This window comes from Anoplopoma fimbria, chromosome 23, assembly GCF_027596085.1.
Source record: "Anoplopoma fimbria isolate UVic2021 breed Golden Eagle Sablefish chromosome 23, Afim_UVic_2022, whole genome shotgun sequence".
In the NCBI taxonomy this organism is placed as follows: Eukaryota; Metazoa; Chordata; class Actinopteri; order Perciformes; family Anoplopomatidae; genus Anoplopoma; species Anoplopoma fimbria.
Genome location: NC_072471.1, coordinates 3,810,854 through 3,829,375, shown reverse-complemented (window position 1 = coordinate 3,829,375; position 18,522 = coordinate 3,810,854). Strand labels below are relative to the sequence as shown.

The window sequence follows — 18,522 nt, the reverse complement described above, 5'->3', positions numbered from 1 at the left end:
GGCCCTCATCTCAGCAGCTAAAGCTCAAATCAGTTGAAAAGTTTAATATTTTCTTTAATCTGTGACGTTTTCCCTCATAAAATAATCAAAAAACTGTAACCCTTAGTGATGTTGCCGAACTGAACTCCACCAGTTCACATCTTACAAATCAAGTCTAACCTCCTAAAGTAAACTGAACTATCTCAACTACAAACAACATACTAGAAATAATTAGTAATAAGTTCTTTAAATAAGTGTTGTAAATAACTTTTCAACAAGACTTTCAAGGAAAATAATACTAAAAATGTGTATATTGCACATCAGTTTTTTCAGAAAGTCCAGCACCCATTCAGTCATGTTGGTCTGCAGTCACCACAAAAACCATCTCAGATCCTGTTCGAACTGATTTTCAAATATAGTCCGTGCAGGAATAACCAATTACCTTGTTTGCAATGGGCTCAAAGGAAGCTAGACAGAGCTTCTATTTATATCTGTCTCCGACTGAGTTCATACTCAGACACATTGATGTTGGAGCTTCTTTAATTTGGAGCACAACAGGCTCATAAAAGAAAACAAACAGCCTCCAAAATACTTCAAAGTCATTGAAGAGAATCATCAAAACCATCTACAAATGCATCTTGTGAATTCGAGAACAAGGATGTCAGTGTCTCACTTTTGTAACCGTCGATTATACTCTAGATTTAGACACTGAGTGAATCATGCATAAATGATGAATATTAAATAAAACATGCTGTATTATTAATTGGGAGGTGTAAGTAGACAAACCCACATCTGAGATTCCCCCTCTGGCTCCGTCTGCAGGGACACTTCCACCACGTCAACGCTGGCCTTTAGCTCTCTGCACGACACACACACACACACACACACACACACACACACACACACACACACACACACACACACACACACACACACACACACACACACACACACACACACACACACACACACACACACACACACACACACACTTCTATATAATCATTGTACCTAATCACTCAGGAGTTGATGTTTTTCGGCTTTATGGACCCTTTTAGCTGCTAATGAATCAGATCGTGTTTGACTAAGAGCTGATTTTTTTGGTGTTTTTGTTTTCCTGCTTTATGCAGTACGGCAAGATATTAGAGGAGGAAATGGAAATGATTACAAATGGCCACTGAAAGGGATTTGCCGTCCTGTTGCGGAGGCAATTATGTCTGTGGTTTACCATCAGAGAGAAGAGAGAGACGGAGAGAGAGAGGGATTAGGAAAAGATCAGACAGCTCTGGCTCCTCTCTGTTTGGACAGTTGGTCACTAATCATCCACATTTTACATGAATCGCTATACGACAGTTACATCGGTATGAATGCAACAAATGAGGAGAAATGTGTTTATTGTAGTTTATACAGGAAACACACACAAAAACATAAAACAATGCAAAATGAAAAAAGTATGAGCTTTCTCTCCTTTTTTTTCTTTCAGTTCCTTCATTGAAATAAATTAATTTAAGCCTCTGAGACCTTATTAAGTAATTTCAAGAGGCTGAGAGCCTACCAACTGAATACTAATACCAATATATATCTTTTTTTATTGTTTTTTTTTGCATACATTTAAACAGATGTGAGAGACAAACCAAAGCTATAGCATGTGATGCAAATGAATCTTGCGTCTAAATGTACTTTAGCATTCAGGTGACAAACATACTCTGTGCAGAGCATTATGATTGATTGATTGATCCGTTACTCACTGCTGTATTTTCTGCTTTGCACAGATTATCCTAAGGCACTAATCTAACTTGCACAAATGCATTTTACTTTAGTTTGAAGACCCACCAAACAGATTAACCATATATAGATATATTTAGAATTGACTTTTGACCAATTTGTTGAGCTGCCAGCTTTTATTGTCAAATATAGGTTTAACTCTAGCGGAAGAAGTGTGTGATTGCGGTTTCAAAGGTTTTTTTAAGGTTCTGAAGCAGATCACTTTGTGCACATTTTTTATATCAAGCCATATATAAAAAAACATTTAAAAAGATGTAAAGAAAACATAGACCTGGTCCTGAGGATGTTTTGTGTCAGACATTTTTGAATCAACCACTAAAACACAAACACCTTCTGAAAGCTGCTAAATAAACCGTCATCCTCTCACTGACACACAGTCAAGCACACTTACATGTTTATATGTGCAGAGGTGTGTGTTTGCACATGAATCACCAGCTCCCGTAGTGGGTTTCAAGCAGCACCTTGAATTAACATGCGCTGGGAAATTACCCGCCTCCTCGGCGCCGTCAATTATGTGTTTGACACACTTGTTGACCGCTTTGCGTGGCCGAGTGTTTATGTGCATATGGTTGCAGTTTAATGTGAGTGAGCGATGCGAAGGATAATGTGAGTTATTATATCATTATTTCTAATCTCTCTCTCTCTCTCTCTCTCTCTCTCTCATTCTTCCTTTCTCTCTGTCGGTGTCTCTCTGCAGGAGAACGCTCTGAACGGAGATCACCTGTGGATGGAGACGAGTTGTTCAGGAGATCTCTGTTATCTCGGAGAGGACACCTGCCTACTGAAGACCGCAGTGAGTGGAGAACACACTGACCACTGTGTGTGTGTGTGTGTGTGTGTGTGTGTGTGTGTGTGTGTAATAGTATAAAAACAAATGTGACCAACAAACATATATATATATATATATAGTATGTGGTGTATCTTAATGGGATGTAAACACCGATTAAACAGGATAGAGAACAAGATAAATCATACTTTTGTAAATCCTACTTCAATACTGAAATAAAAAAGTCTCTTATCCCCAAAGGATCCCGATGGTTAGATCACACTAGTGTGTGTTTGAATGGGCGAGTGAGGGGAAAAGATTTTACAGCTCCCTTTTTGCAGTTATTCAATTATTTACATTTTCTGGATCATATGGTTTCCTGGCGGTCCATTAGCACTTATTATGAGGCTACGTACTGGTCTGTGGTCTAAGGGTTTGAAACAGGAAGAGACATCTTGTTCTGAAAAGTGAAGCCAATGCTGAAGTGTCTTAAAGCTGCGTTCTCTCTCCTGTCCATCAGGGGGCGACTCCTCTGGTTGTATAGAAGTCTATGAGAAAATGACTCTACTTCTCTCTTGATTTATTCCCTCAGTAAACATTGTAAACATGAGTTTATGGTCTCAATCTCTAGTTTCAAGTCTTCTTCAACACAGCATGATGTTCATTTAGTAAATTATGGACTTGAAAATTCATGAAAGTTAATGATTGGAACATTTTTGTTGCCTAAAAATGTATTATTCAGCGATCAGTTGTACTTGGATCCACACTCTCTTGTCAAACCTGGTTGCAAAAAAACAAGATGGCGACAGCCAAAAATTCCAAACTCAAGGCTTCAAAACTGTTGGTACAAACCTATGGGTGACCTCACGATGACTACATCCACTTCTTCTTAACAGTTTACAGTCTTTTCTAATATCTACTCATTCACAGTTGGATATATTTTGGATTAACTGTCAGTTCATGCACATAGCAGGTGGTCCAAGGTTCTGGAAATGCAGCATATTGTATGTTTCTAGTCTTGAAGTCTTGTAATTTAGAGTTATCCTAAATGCCACTCTCTTATTCAGATGATCCATGTCTTCAAAGCAGCAGAATAAATGACTCGGGGAACATTAACCATGCAGAGCGGAGTAGAAAGGCTTTTAAATGACAGGTATTACGGCCCCTCTCTGAATCCACACACCTCGAACAAAGAACAACAGCACTTTGAATTGCAGAGCTGAGAAACAACCTGCAATACAGACAATAATATAATGACATATCTGGTCATTTTCAGTGATGGCATGTAATTACAGTGCAGTGAGAGTAAAAGAATACGGTGAGATTACTGCCAGCGAAGACGGAGCTGCAGCGAAAATATATTCACCATAATCTCCTTCAGTCATTTCTTTAATTAGATAAATATTCCATCAGCGAGGCATACTTTCAGCTGCTTAAAAGGACGACGTGACCTCGCTGGAGATTGTTTTGACAAGACATGGCTGACGTGAACAAGCACATTCCTACCTGAGCTCAGCCAGATATGATTTAGTCTTCATCATCGTGGAAAGAAATGTCAGTCTGAAGGAAGCTGCAGAGGCTTAAAACTCATGAGAGATTCAGGCTGTAGAGAACGTGTCTTTTTGCTTTAGCTGTGATCGCTTGTCTACTTTGTACTGTAACATGTAATCGGTAAAAAGCATGACGCACAACTATTCTTGAAATTTTGTAAAACAGAATTAGTAGATATTCTTAAAAGCTTGTTAATCAGCCTGTTGTGTTTCTGTATTTTTAGCTTTCTGATTTGAATTAATGCAAAAAATGCTAAATGTCAAAACAATGGTTGAGAGAAACGCATTAGATCAAAACTCGAAGGAAGCCGAGCTCCCTCCAACATATCTTATTAAAGAGCTGAGGCAAGCGTTCAATTCATTCAGAAGTCGATCGACAGAAAATGTATCTACATTTTTTAATAATCTATAAATCATATGGTTAGAAAAAACTTCCAAACCTTCCCTTGTTCCAGCTTCTCAATTGCTTTCCTCTGTCTTATGTGGAAGTAGACTAAGTTTATTCAGCTTTTGGACTGTTGTTTGGACAAAACAAGACATTTGATGATGTCAATGATGATTAATTTGGCCTCTCTGAGATCCAAATATTATTTTTATGGAACAATTTTCAAAGTTTTGAGGGACAATGTCTCACTTCTTTGTCCGAACTATTAACATCTCAACCCAAACGTTGAGAAACACTGCTTCTTCATCAACAATCTTCATCAATGTATCATGTTTATAATATAAACTCATCTATATGGTTTCATGTAAAAACATAATTTGAAAAGTAACTAGAGCTTTCAATTTAATATAGTGGAATTAAAAGTGGAAATACTCAAGTGCACAAGTAGTTTTTGAGTAAATTGGATTGCTTCTTCCAGCAGTAAAATATGTGGAGTGTATTGAATGTGTTTGCTGCCTCAAACTGTGACCTTTAAAAGACTTCTTGAATTCCTTCTTTTTATCATCCGTCTGCTAGCAAACTCTTTTAATACCATGATTGTAAGATTACATTAACCATCAGTACAAAAAAAGTCGCTAAAGATTTCTATCTGCTTGCAAATAGCTTTGACAACGTGTGCTGAACAAGTTCCTCCATTCACGCTTTTGCAATTTCCTGGTCAAAGACCCATCATTCCCCTTCACGTCGTCGGTCTGAACATCTTGCAAAAGAACATCTTGCTTCTTTAACGTGATGTACTTCTTGTTGAAGAGGGGTTTTTGTGGTGGGACTTTTGCACCGTGAGAACATTCAGAGCTGCTAACCCTATCAGATATGAGAGTGTTAGGCTGTTTTTTTTTTTTTTTTTTATGTGAGAGTAGCGCTGTGCCATTAAGTGTTGCTCACTGTGACAGTTCAGAGTGAACCCATTGACTGGAGTTGACACCACTCCATTATCAGCTGTTACATTATTTACCCATTATGAGTAGTTTGTGTGTCGTAAGAGCAAAGGCAGCTGGGAGTTATTATTTATTGAAGGTAAACAGCACTTTGGCATCCTGAATGTTATCTTTCATTATGATGAATGGATGGGGTCATCTCCGAGCCGTCTTTCCGTTGCATATTTATGTTTTTTTTATGATCAATATTTACTCAAATAGTATGTTTTTGCTCAACAATTAAAGCACCTCTTGGCAAGAGAAACGAGTGGTATTAAACGAGAAGATTAATACCACTCGTATAATCTGTCCACAAAATATAAAGCTACAGCCAGCATGTGGAAACACTCTTTGGAACCAGCAACTTCTTGTTTTGACTCTTTGGATTTTGGACAAATTTAAGGAACAAGATCTAATTGGTTAAAGATAGAGCTTAAGAGTGATGGTACGGGGATTCGGTTTTGTTTGGAGTCAGCCATGCTAGCTGTTTCCCCCTGTTTCCAGTCTTTATGCTAAGCTAAGCTAACTTGTATCTGTGTGTAACAGGGTACACATGTCATCAGTGTCTGCATTCGTATTAGTTGCTGCACTTACTGTATTCGTATCAGTTCGCTGCACTTATTGAATTCGTATTCGTTTACTGCACTTATCCTATTCGTAGTAGTTTGTAGCACTTATTATATTCGTATTAGTCTGTTGCAATTATTGTTTTCGTAGTAATTTGCCTCTGCACTATACTTTTGCTCTGGTTTATGCTTTAAGATGCTTGTTTAAGAAAGGAGATGCACTTATGACTTCTGGTGACTAGTAGTTCTCTTGAATACCTATGTTGAATACACTTCCTGTAAGTCGCTTTGGATAAAAGCGTCTGCTAAATGACTGTAATGTAATGTAATGTAATGTAATGTCTGTTGTGTGTTTTGTTGTTGTGTGTCTCACCGACCTCTCTGCTGTGTTTCTGTTTCTCTCCTTTAAGAAGTCGGCCCCCAGGAGGAAATGTGCTGCCTGTAAGATCGTTGTTCACTCTGGCTGCATAGAGCAACTAGAAAAGGTATCTCACACACACACACACACACACACACACACACACACACACACACACACACACACACACACACACACACACACACACACACACAGTTAATCCTACATTTAATGCAGACTTGACACACTATCATTGAAGAGAGTTTCACATCTAACACATGTTTGTGAGCGAGTTTCCTGCAGCATTGTTACTGTTGAGCCACATGTAGGCTTAAAGTGAGTGCAGGCGGCTTACACAGGACAGATGCATGCTGGGTAACTTGCAGAATACTTTCATAGGTTGTTGAACTGGGCACACAACCACAAGCCTCGCTTCCACTCCCACACTGGGCCATTAATGGATTGTTTTTATATCGATGTTTCTGCCTGCTTCACCACTCAGTAGAGCTGTCAATGAGAAGAGCAGCGAAGAAGAAGAAGCGAAATTTCACAGATTGTGTTGCGTGAAAGAGGTGTTGCAACTGTTGTACACGGCTGACTATTTATGGCACCCGTGACAATAATTCATCACATGGAAACCTTCATTGTTGCTGATATCTCATCATCATCGTCATTATTAAACGCCAGAAAGTCGATCAATTATTCATTCTTAGCGCTCAAATCGAAACAGACTTTACAAAATGCTTTATGTTTAAATTTAGAGATCTTTAACAAGGAAATAAGGACTTAAATAGAATGCTCACTTCTAAAATCTAGCTTATAAATGTGCCTTTGATGGACTTTTAAAGAAACACTGTGTCGATTGAAAAGATTAAAACATAATAAGTGAAACAACCAAACAATGTTTGATTATTTAGATTCTGTCCCTAACCTGATATATATGTAATCCCTTATCTTATCACTCACAGCTGGATCTAGAAAGCAAGCATGTGTACTGGTCTGAAGAATGCGTGAGGTGCTTCCTCTTTTTGTGCGTACGCATCATTTATACCAGCGTCCCATGATGTGTGTTTTTGGGTTCCACAGGGAAAGCAAAGATCCACATTTTTTCCATGTTATATAGACAAATTATTGACCTTCTAACTTAGAAAAATTTAAAAAAATGTTCTTTCTTCAAACATATTTTAAAGTTATATCTAGTCTGACATAATTTGACATAATAATTGTCTAATGATGTTTCATTAATCATTTTATGCCTTTTCTTTAAAGTCGACATTATGAAAATGTGATTGTAGTCCTTCCCAAATCCTGACAAAATGTAGTTTATTTTTGTCAGTAAAAATAAACTCAAAAGTTTGCATGAGTGTAGATGATGTATTTATGTATTCCAACTGTTGAATATGCATCTGGTTGTATGCCCGTCCTGGTAATAATATTTTTTCGTATGAATAACTGACATTTTAGCATTTTGTGTTAATATGCATTGTTTGTTTATTTTTGTCTCTGTGTCTCTTTCTAGATTAACTTCCGATGTAAACCAACCTACAGGGAGGGAGGATCCCGCTGCCTCCGAGATGTAAGTGTCTGTGTGTGTGTTTTAAATATGTGCACGGCTGAATACATGTGAGGGAGAATTTTTACGTCTCCTGTTTACACTTTGTGTGATGAGAAAACGGGATTATTTATAACATTTCTCCCTTTTGACAGCAGAACATACTGAGACATCACTGGGTTCACAGAAGAAGACAGGAGGGGAAGTGTAGGCAGTGTGGAAAGGTAAGTACACACACACACAGACACACACAAACACACACACACACACGTTGTCAACCGTTAATATTGTTCATTCAGACTTACTTCGTTGTATTTCTGTCTGTTTTTTCTGCAGAGTTTTCAACAGAAGTTCTTCCACAGTAAAGAAATAATCGCCATCAGTTGTTCCTGGTGTAAACAGGCAGTAAGTTATTCATCCTCTGCATTAATGAATAATAAAGAGTAAAAGAAAAGTTTTACCCAAATGGTATTTGGTGAAATGAATACATTGTGAAGAAGATTTTACTAGAAATACACAACTTAAAGTGTTAGATTCTCATGCAATAAAGAAATAGGGTTTAGTTACATAAAAATATCCATAAATCTTGAATATACAGTACTACCTTTATAGGAAGTTTCTGTACTTCAATACAAATGTATATTATTATTAGTATTATTATTTTTATTTTTTTATATGTATCATGGTTATTATTATTATAAATATTTTTTGTATTCTTATTAGTGTTACTATTATTATGGCTTTTTTTTTTATGGTTATTTTTATTTATAGAACCATAAGACTTTTATTTAATATGAATTATATTTTATTATATATTGCTATTTTTGATATAATACTATACTCATACTATACTTTATTATGTTTTATATTCCATGCATTATTGCCGTACTATACTATATATTATGTTACACTATAATACTTTATATAATATTTTATATCCTTTACTACATTGTACTTTATGATATAATCTAGATATCTTATATTGTTTTATTACATTATGTTCTCTATTTAAATATTATTACAAACTTTACTTGATCATGTGTAGACTCTTATAGTAGATTGTGTAATACTTGAACTGTTTTTTTTACTCTTATTATTATAGGGTTATTCTCTATTCTTTCTATTATTCTACTTTATTCTCATATCTTTTTGTCATACTGTTGAAATGACCCTTTAAGAGGCGGAGTTTCGGACAGATGTGGCTCAGATGTAAAATTTGTCTTTGATGCAAATTATTGATTAATAGGATAAATGATAACAAGGAGTGTTTTTGTTGCAGTTCCACAATAAGGTGACGTGTTTCATGCTGCACCAGATTGAGGAGCCGTGTTCACTGGGGGCCCACGCTGGAGTCATAGTACCTCCCTCCTGGATCATCAAAGTCAGGAAACCACAGGTGCACACACACACACACACACACACACACACACACACACACACACACACACACACACACACACACACACACACACACTCACACTCACACACACTCTCACACACTCCCGCTGCCTAAGCCCCTCACCAGTCAGTCCACTGGTTGATAAAGTTCACTAGCTGTCACTCTTTGACAGTAACGAGAAACGACTTTGTTGGATCTAAATTTAAAACTCTAAAAGAAGGCGTGTGTCAGAAACTGTGAGTGAGTGTGAGTGTTTATGTGAGAGGGAGTGTGTGATTTTTGGCGTTGATGTGATATGAGCTGACACATGTCTGATCTGTCTGAAGGAACTCTGGGTTTGTGTCTCACACACACACACACACACACACACACACACACACACCCAACCCCTCAGTCCCATCACATGCTTCATTGCACTTTTAATTACCATCACTAGGGACACAGTGGCAGTGAACTAACCATTGAACTCTGCATGTGTGTGTGTGTGTGTGTGTGTTTACCCTAGAGCTCACTTAAGAACTCTGCCAGGAGAAAAAAGCGGACATCGTTTAAACGAAGGACAAGCAAGAAGGGACTGGATGTGAGTAACACTATGACGGAGACTGAATGTTAGTGTGTTAGTGTTTACCGGGTTCAGATTTCTTTATACGTTGATTATATACATTTTTACTTACCCACTCAACATGTGCGTAAATGTATTCATGTTTAAGTTATTTATTCAACAAAATAAATACCTTGTTTTTTGACCAAATGGATCAATGAACATCAATGAATCTGGATTAGTGTTTTGTGTAAACAGGGTTCCTACAGAATATGGAAAAATATGGAAATAGATTTTAGTTATTTCCAGGTCAGGATAAATATGGAAAAAATAAACTGGAAAGGTGAATTTTTGTCGTGACGATTCATTGATTATCAAAATTGATAGGGGGTTAGTTCCTGTTCATAAACTAATCGATTAAGCGATAATCATCTAGCTATATGTATCACATATATGGCTGATAGAAACAATTGTTTTCTTTATTGATTAATCTGCTGATTGTTGTCTAGATTAATCGATTAATTGTTTTGTATAAAATTAGAGAAAATAGTGAAAAATGTCAACCCCAGTTTCTCAAAGTCCAAGGGAATTTTGAAGTCTGTTTTTTTATTATTTTTTTTATGCAAAGTAATTCATTTGAAAATATAAACAGAGAAAAGAGTGAAATCTCTGTATTTCAGAGGAGTAAAACAGCATTTTCTGCCCATTTTTCATGAAAAATTACTTTCATGATTAATGGATTATCAACCTTTAAGTCCAGCTAATAGATTAATCGACTAATTGTTTCATCATTATGTTTCAAATACCTTATTTGATTTTCCTTTTGCACATCTTTCTTTGTAACTTTTCTGTCTCTAGGAGTCTAAATGGCGTCCGTTCATGTTGAAGCCTCTCCCTTCACCTCTCATGAAGCCCATCTTGGTTTTTGTCAATCCCAAGAGTGGAGGCAACCAGGTCGGCAAACTTTAAAATGTTCAATTTGTATCTGTATATATATATATATATATATATATATATATATATATATATATATATATATATATCACTCTTTATTTGTATAGTAATTAAAATTGTGTGACAGCGAATTCTAACATCCTTTCTTCTGAAGACATCATACAAGAAATATCAGATTTAAATTGATCTTTTATTAATTTACACCTCCATTGATTGTATGTTACTCAACAAGGCATCAGCGGGATTTATTTTATTTATTAAATGGTATTTAATCTTTTTGCTCAGCCCTCATCAGGCCGTTTGAGCAAGTCGCTCACTAAGTTATTAATACCTGCGACGACAGAACGTTCAATTAGGAAGATATCAGTTCTATTAGGATTTAAGGTTGCACGATTCATAATGACCTTGTCAAGTAGTTGAAGGAAAAACCCTGACTGTATATTTCTCTCTGCAGGGTGCCAAGGTGTTACAGATGTTCATGTGGATCCTGAACCCTCGACAAGTCTTTGACCTGTCACATGGCGGGCTGCGAGAGGCGTAAGTACCCTTCAGTCTGGATTCTGTTGGGCTTTTATTAAAATCAACCCAGTGTGGGTTAAAGTCAACCTGACATTGTGGCTTTCACCGACTGACTTTTGTATTCTGCTTTATTTAACTGGAAAACATTTCATGAATGTGTGTACAGAGTGCAATTATAGAGAAACTGTTTTTTAAAACCAATTTAGTGATAATTTTCGACTTAAATATTCATCATTATTATCACAATCTACTGCCGGGTTAAAAGTGCTGTATCTTCTCACTCCAGTTTTTAGTCATTATCCTCTTTTATTCAAATACTCTGCTCATGGGTCGAGCAATTTTAACGAAACTTGCACCAATTACACCCACTCAGCTTGTCTTTTTTTATTAATTCTACAACCTCTCTCTGCTTTGTGTGTGAAATTATCAGGTTGGAGTTGTATCGTAAAGTGCCAAATCTGAGGATCCTTGCCTGCGGAGGGGACGGAACGGTAAGACTCTGTTCTACTTTAATCTATTTCTATATATTCTACTGTAAATCTCTGCTGCTTATACGTTCTGTGCACGTCTCTCTGTAGGTGGGGTGGATCCTGTCCACTCTAGATGAGCTGCAGATGAACCCCCAGCCTCCGGTGGCTGTTCTTCCTCTGGGAACAGGAAATGACCTTGCCAGGACGCTCAACTGGGGCGGGGTGAGTTCCTAGCCTTGACTTGTGAGCGGCTGGACGTCGCAGCTTCTCCAACCTGTATTAGTTCAGTCATTTAGATGTGTTACTGACTCAAACATGAGTAAAACAAGTTCTCTCTGCAGCTGGAAAAATGAAATCAAGACAAACCAATGCCAGCACTTCCAACAAACTCAATAAACTGAAAAGGAATATCTAATATTTGTCTCTCAGACACCTCTGGGAGCGACAGAAAAAACTCACCCACATTCCAGGAAGTCCTACGACAGCACTCTTCCTGCGTTACTCTTCCTCTAAAGCCCGACACTCAGCCATTGTCTGACCTCTCGGAGGCACAACACGTCACCCAAATATGACACAGACGTCGTCGACAGTTCCCTTTTAATTTATTCTATCCTGTGTCCGGTCTGCGATAGTGCTGCATATAGCATTTTCTCTTTCTCTATGCAGTAGAACCACATAAAATCACAGCTATAAAAAGCCCAAATTTGTAACGCTCCGAACACTTCCTCTTATGGTGAAGCATCACAGCAGTGAGACCTGTACAGCGGCTTTTATGGAACGAAACACATAATTAGATGTTGCTTGTTAATTTCATTTTGGTATGTAGAACTAAGTTAAAGGGTGTAAATAAATTCTTAGCTTAGACATACTTTTTGTGCTTGTCAACTGCTCTTTGAGCATCTGTTTTTACGACATTTACGACACAATATCAGCTTTAATCAATGTTTTTATAATCAGAATCAGCTCTATTGGCCAAGAATGTGTGCACATATGAGGAATTTGACTCTCTTCTTTTGTTACTGCCAATGTACTTAAAAAAATGTACGTATGTCTACGTAAAAAACAAACAACATACAGCTGAAAACAAGGACAAAAAAGCTGGCAAAAGGTAAAACAAACATTTTCCTACAGCAGTAAGAGACAGATAATTCCCTCAGGGGTGGTGGAGACCAAAATTAGAGCTAAAAGAGAGAGAATATTGGACTTAGGTGGACATAAAAAAACGTCAAATTTATGATAATGTTGGTCTTGCTCTGCTGGATGTTAATTGAACAACTTTTTTTTTACAAACATGTTCTTCCAAGTGGCCAAAAAAAGCAAATATCGCTGGTTTAAGTTTTTTTATTTACATTAGAATTACACTGATATTGTCACAAAACCTCTGCAGCACCACTTCTACTCCACTGAACAGACAGTAGTTGAACACAAGTCACAACAATCACGAACTTACTCTTTTACTTAAAGGACCAGGGGGCCAGAAAAGGTGGCAGAAACTTATAAAAAGTTAATAGAGGACACGTGCTGAAGCATCCAGAATCTAAAAACACACACATTGCATAACTGTACTGCAACAAAGAAGAAAGAAACCTTTACAAGCACCCACATTCTTTCATTAGGTTTTTCTTTCTACCAGTTATGTGGGATTGCAGTGATGAAAATCCATCAAATAAATCTCTGCATGAGTCAAAACTTCAAGTGGGTTTACAGATATTATTCCAATGATATCAAATGTTTTTTTTCTTAGATTATTCCAAGATTATATACTATATTTAAATATACATTATCTGCATCATGTTTATTCCATTTTTTTCATATTGTATGTGCTGTATAAACCGGCCTTGAATATTTTTTTAAGAAAGCTTGTTCAGAGAAAATGAGGCTTGTAGTTAATTATCACTTGTGATGAACAAGGACACGTGAAGGACTTTGACAGGATTCCTGGAGAACGAAGCAGAATGAAGTCCTGATTCAGAGAGCGATGGATGAACTTTCATATCTACTATGTGTTTAATCAGAGCGTCCTTCTGTCCTCTGCTGCAGACGGTGTTTCTGACTGCAGGGTTTACTTTTTCATCCTCTTTGTCTCTTTGCTTTCCTCTCCTTTCCCTTCAGTTTATTTTCATTTTCTTCTTTCACATTCACTCTCCTTTTGTTTTGTTTCACTTCCTGTCCTTTCCTTTGCTTCCTTCTCCTTCCTTCTCCTTCCTTCTCCTTCCTTCTCCTTTCCTTTGCTTTTAAATTTCCTTTCCTTTCCTTTCCTTCTCCTTCCTTCTCTTTTCAATTACTTTTTATATCCTTTCCTTTCCTTTGCCTCCTTGTCCTTACATTTCCTCTCCTTGCCTTTGCTTCCTTCTCCATAATTTCCCTTCCCCTTTATTTCCTCTCCATTCACTTGCTTCCTTCTCCTTCCACTTCACCTTCCTTTCCTTCCTTTCATTTTCTTTCCTTACAATTCCTTTCCATTCAATGTCTTACCTCTCCTATCTTTTAATTCCTTATCCTTTCATCTCCTCTTCTTTCCTCTCAGTTCCTTTCCTCTTCTTTTGTTTTGCCTTTCCTTCCTTTCCTTTTCTCTCCTTCCCATTCCTTTCAATTCCTTCCATCTCCTCTCCCGTCCTCTAACTTCCTTTCCTCTTCTTTTCCTTGCATCCTTCCCTTCCCTTTCCTCTTCCCACCATCTTTCCTTAACCCTCCTTTCGTTCCTTTCCTCTTCTCCTTCTGACACTCAACTGTGTTTCCTCACCACTGCACCTGTCCCACCTCTCTCTGTGTGAGTGTTAATGACCCTGTGACTCGCTGTGTGTCAGAGTGTGAGCTCCGCTGTGAGTGTGTGTGTGTGTCTGTGTGTGTGTGTGTGTGTGTGTGTGTGTGTGTGTGTGTGTGTGTGTGTGTGTGTGTGATGAGCGCTACTATCATCAGATTGGTGTGTGTGTTTGTGTTTGTGTGTGAAACTCACTGCAGTCCTCGGTACACTGATTTTCTGACCCCGTCCAGAGGGAGACAGAAAATAAAAAGCAGAGAACGGAGAGAATACTGAAAGAAATACAACACACTTTCCGTTAGAGAGACCCGGCTTGAATGACTAAAGGTAGACTAGAGAGACGTGGATTGATGGTGGGAGGAAAGGGAGGATAAGGTGTGTGTGTTATCTGTAAAATCCACTCATTAATGTATGAGGTGTGCTGTGAGTGTCTGTGCTCTTGTGCCACTTCCAGAGCCAATCATCACACGCTCTCTGCGCCTATTCCACGTGTGTGTCATATGTGTGTGTGTGTGTGTGTGTGTGTGTGTGTGTGTGTGTGTGTGTGTGTGTGTGTGTGTGTGTGTGTGTGTGTGTGTGTGTGTGTGTGTGTGTGTGTGTGTGTGTGTGTGTGTGTGTGTGTGTGTGTGTGTGTGTGTGTGTGTGTGTGTGTGTGTGTGTGTGTGTGTGTGTGTGTGTTGTGCTCTTGTTATCAAATAGATTACGGGAAGAGAGACCTCGGTGGTTAGATCGATAGGAAAGAGGGATAGATGCCATAAAGATGAAATCTCCCTTTTCCTTTTCTCCCCATCCATCTTTGTCTCTCTTCTGTTTTCATTCATTCCCCACTTTCTTCTTCTTTTCTTCCTCTTCCTTTCCCTTCTGGTCTTCTATTGTTTTTCCTGAAAACATTCAGAATTTGACAAGACTCAATTTAATGACTCTCCTTTTTTATGTAGTTTTTGTTTCATCTTATATTGTATAACAATAACGACGAAACAAATCCCACCTGGAGGTCCATTTATTAGCAGCTGGTCTGGAGCTTTTGATTATTTAAATCTTATCTTATTGAGTAGAAGAATCCCGTTATAAACGGTCAACTCTACAGAGGAAGATCTTGTGATATGATCGAAAGCTCCACAACAGCTGATAAGTGGACCATAGATGAATAAATTCTAAAATGACTGTATTCCTCCACATATATTCTGTGTGGAACGTTGGCTGTATATGTTATTTAACGCAAATTCCCTCCTTCTCTGTATCTCTCTATACATTCTCTGCAGGGCTACACAGACGAGCCGGTGTCCAAGGTTCTGTGTCACGTGGAGGACGGGTCTGTGGTGCAGCTGGACCGGTGGAACCTTCTAGTAGAGAAAGGAGCCGCACAGCCAGAGGAGGGAACACAGAAGGTCAGCTGGGTGTTTATGATGTAAACAAGGTTAACCTTCTATTTGAGGGTTAGAATAAGTTAAAGCCGCCATATGCAGAACTTTTTAGAGTTGGGCTTCATGATGTACTTATACATAGTCAGTGTATTACTACAATAGATTTAATTTTGGAGAAACAGACAGGAGTACCAGTACCAGAGTAATGTACTGCTGAGGACATATTTAAGACACCTCAAAAATCAATATCAGTTAAAGTGTACCCTATATTTAGAATGTTTTCACTGCTTTACCCTGCCATCAGACATCGTATTCATTATATTATTTCATTATATTCATCTATGTCTTCTTCAAAAACACGAGACTCCATTGACAAAAACAGTAATTTTGCCCTTTTTTTTTACCTCCTGTTGCTTGTCTGTTTTGGTCAAAGTAATCTTTTGACTTTTGAAGAGAGATAACGTAGATAACGTCTTCACTTCTCTGTCGGTAATGTCTGTCTGACTGCAAGGTAAATGGTTAAAAGAAAAAAGGTAAAATGGTATTCTAAATATAGCGTAAACTTAAACTGATATTGATTTTTTTAGGTGTCTAAAAAGTACATTACTTTGCTCTCGTGCTGGTACTCAACAAACTCCATCTACTGTAGTTAATTCACTGACTATGGATAAGTACCTCATTCAACCACACTTCAAAAAACACGAGCCGTGTAAGTGACTATATTGTGTAATATTTATGCAAACATACTCACTTATGTATTTTGTCCTTTGTCCTCAGCTGCCTCTGAATGTGTTCAACAACTACTTCAGCCTGGGCTTCGATGCTCATGTCACCCTGGAGTTCCACGAATCCAGAGGTCGGTGAAATCTACTTTCATGCATTACTTTTTTTACCACATTTCTTCCTGTATTAGCTCTATTTATATTCCATTAAGTGCTTCTCTTCCCCGTTAATGCATCGCACTCCACTGAAAGATGTGCAGAATGTAATAAAATATTCAGAAGGACACATTCGGAGCATTCATTCATGCACAAATGAGTCTGATTTTCTCACCGTCTTCGTCTGTGCTGTGTTGTTTTGCAGCATATTTAATGAATTCTCCTTCTCTGCCTCTCTGATTGTGTCTTTCCAGAGGCCAACCCAGAAAAGTTCAACAGTCGCTTCCGCAACAAGATGTTCTATGCAGGAGTGAGTGTCCCGTTTGACTTATTGCAAACTCAGAAACTCCTGCAGCCTAAACTTCTCCGTCTGTGTTAATAAGACACATAGAAAGAAAGATGTAGTCTTCACTCTCAAGTGAAGGAAGGGAATGAAATAAATCAGGAAATACAGATGAAGGGAAAATAGACAATTTGGATAAATCAGAGTCTTATTGTCAGCCATAAATACTTGTAGTCCTGAATCCAACTGTAAGTGGTCTTATCTTACCAACATGCAATGCCAGAGTTAATTGCAGTTTCTTGTCATTTTAGATTAATAATCATAAATGCAATACGCATCCCATTTGCTATAGTAAACATTAGGATGTCATGGTTTATTATAGATATAATAAAATTTGACATTTTGCACTGTTACTTGTATGGTATCGTATAGTTTGTTCGATCAGAAATTCATCCTATTCATCAAATCTAAAGCTTTAAAGAGAAGTAACAACTTTTTAGAAATGTGCAGATATTCTGTAAAGAATGAGATATGTGAGGAATAAACGAAGGGTGGGAGTCTGAGAGGAAGCGTGCAGAGGAGTTATCTCTTTTTAACGAGGGAAATGTAATGAACTGTAATTCTGTTTGATTGGGTTCGCTTGTCTCTCTCTCTCTCTCTCTGTGTGTGTGTGTGTGTGTGTGTGTGTGTGTGTGTGTGTGTGTGTGTGTGTGTGTGTGTGTGTGTGTGTGCGTGTGCGTGTCTTTGCAGGCTGCGTTCTCAGATTTCCTCCAGAGAAGCTCGAGGGATTTGTCCAAGCACGTCAGAGTGGTGGTGAGTGTTAACACACACTCTCTCTCTCTCTCTCTCTCTCTCTCTCTCTCTCTGTCTGTATCGTTTTCCATGTCGACATGTCTGGGCAGCAGTCGGCCGGGTGATTAAAAAGGCCGTCCTTCAACTCCTCTTTTAACATCCGTCAAGCTGAAGTGTCCTTCAGCGAGTCATTGAGTCCTCAACAGAGCTGCTGACCTCTGTGCTGGTATCAGAGCAGCAGCTAACAATCATTCTCATTAACCATTCGGCTGTTTGTTTTCTTGATTAATAGTCTACAAAACAGCCATAACAAATTCCCAAAGCTTAAATTTATATATTTAAATTACTTTTTTGTTCATTATCAGTCCAAAACCCAAAGATCTTTAGTTAACAATTATAGAAGTTTAACAAAGCCTTAAAAATACTCACATTTGAGAAACTGGAACCAATTAATTTTTAGCATTTTTGCTCAATACACAACAATTAGTGATTCCTTTTTTTTATAGACTGATTAATTGACTTATCATTTAAATAAATACAAAAACTACACCATGTCATATGTTTGCCTCATTAATTGCGATGTTATAGTTTATTATGCTATATGCTTTTTTTTTCTGAGGTGCAGCAGACCACATCTGGGTCA

General features: G+C 37.8%; 1 protein-coding gene across 3 annotated transcripts in view; it reads left to right on the top strand.

Annotated features, from left to right (window-relative positions):
• The window catches only part of dgki (diacylglycerol kinase, iota), a 63,279-nt gene that overhangs the window by 29,675 nt on the left and 15,082 nt on the right, over positions 1-18,522 (top strand). The window contains exons 3-17 of one of the 3 annotated variants that reach the window (XM_054624397.1): positions 2,462-2,557; positions 6,422-6,493; positions 7,886-7,942; positions 8,074-8,142; positions 8,255-8,323; positions 9,198-9,314; positions 9,823-9,897; positions 10,717-10,812; positions 11,267-11,349; positions 11,762-11,822; positions 11,910-12,023; positions 15,825-15,950; positions 16,704-16,782; positions 17,059-17,114; positions 17,838-17,900. In XM_054624397.1, the coding sequence (XP_054480372.1) occupies positions 2,462-2,557; positions 6,422-6,493; positions 7,886-7,942; positions 8,074-8,142; positions 8,255-8,323; positions 9,198-9,314; positions 9,823-9,897; positions 10,717-10,812; positions 11,267-11,349; positions 11,762-11,822; positions 11,910-12,023; positions 15,825-15,950; positions 16,704-16,782; positions 17,059-17,114; positions 17,838-17,900 (1,233 nt within the window). Of the gene's footprint in view, positions 1-2,461; positions 2,558-6,418; positions 6,494-7,885; positions 7,943-8,073; positions 8,143-8,254; positions 8,324-9,197; positions 9,315-9,822; positions 9,898-10,716; positions 10,813-11,266; positions 11,350-11,761; positions 11,823-11,909; positions 12,024-15,824; positions 15,951-16,703; positions 16,783-17,058; positions 17,115-17,837; positions 17,901-18,522 lie in introns of all 3 variants that reach the window. The other 2 variants (XM_054624396.1, XM_054624395.1) reach the window with 2 other exon arrangements.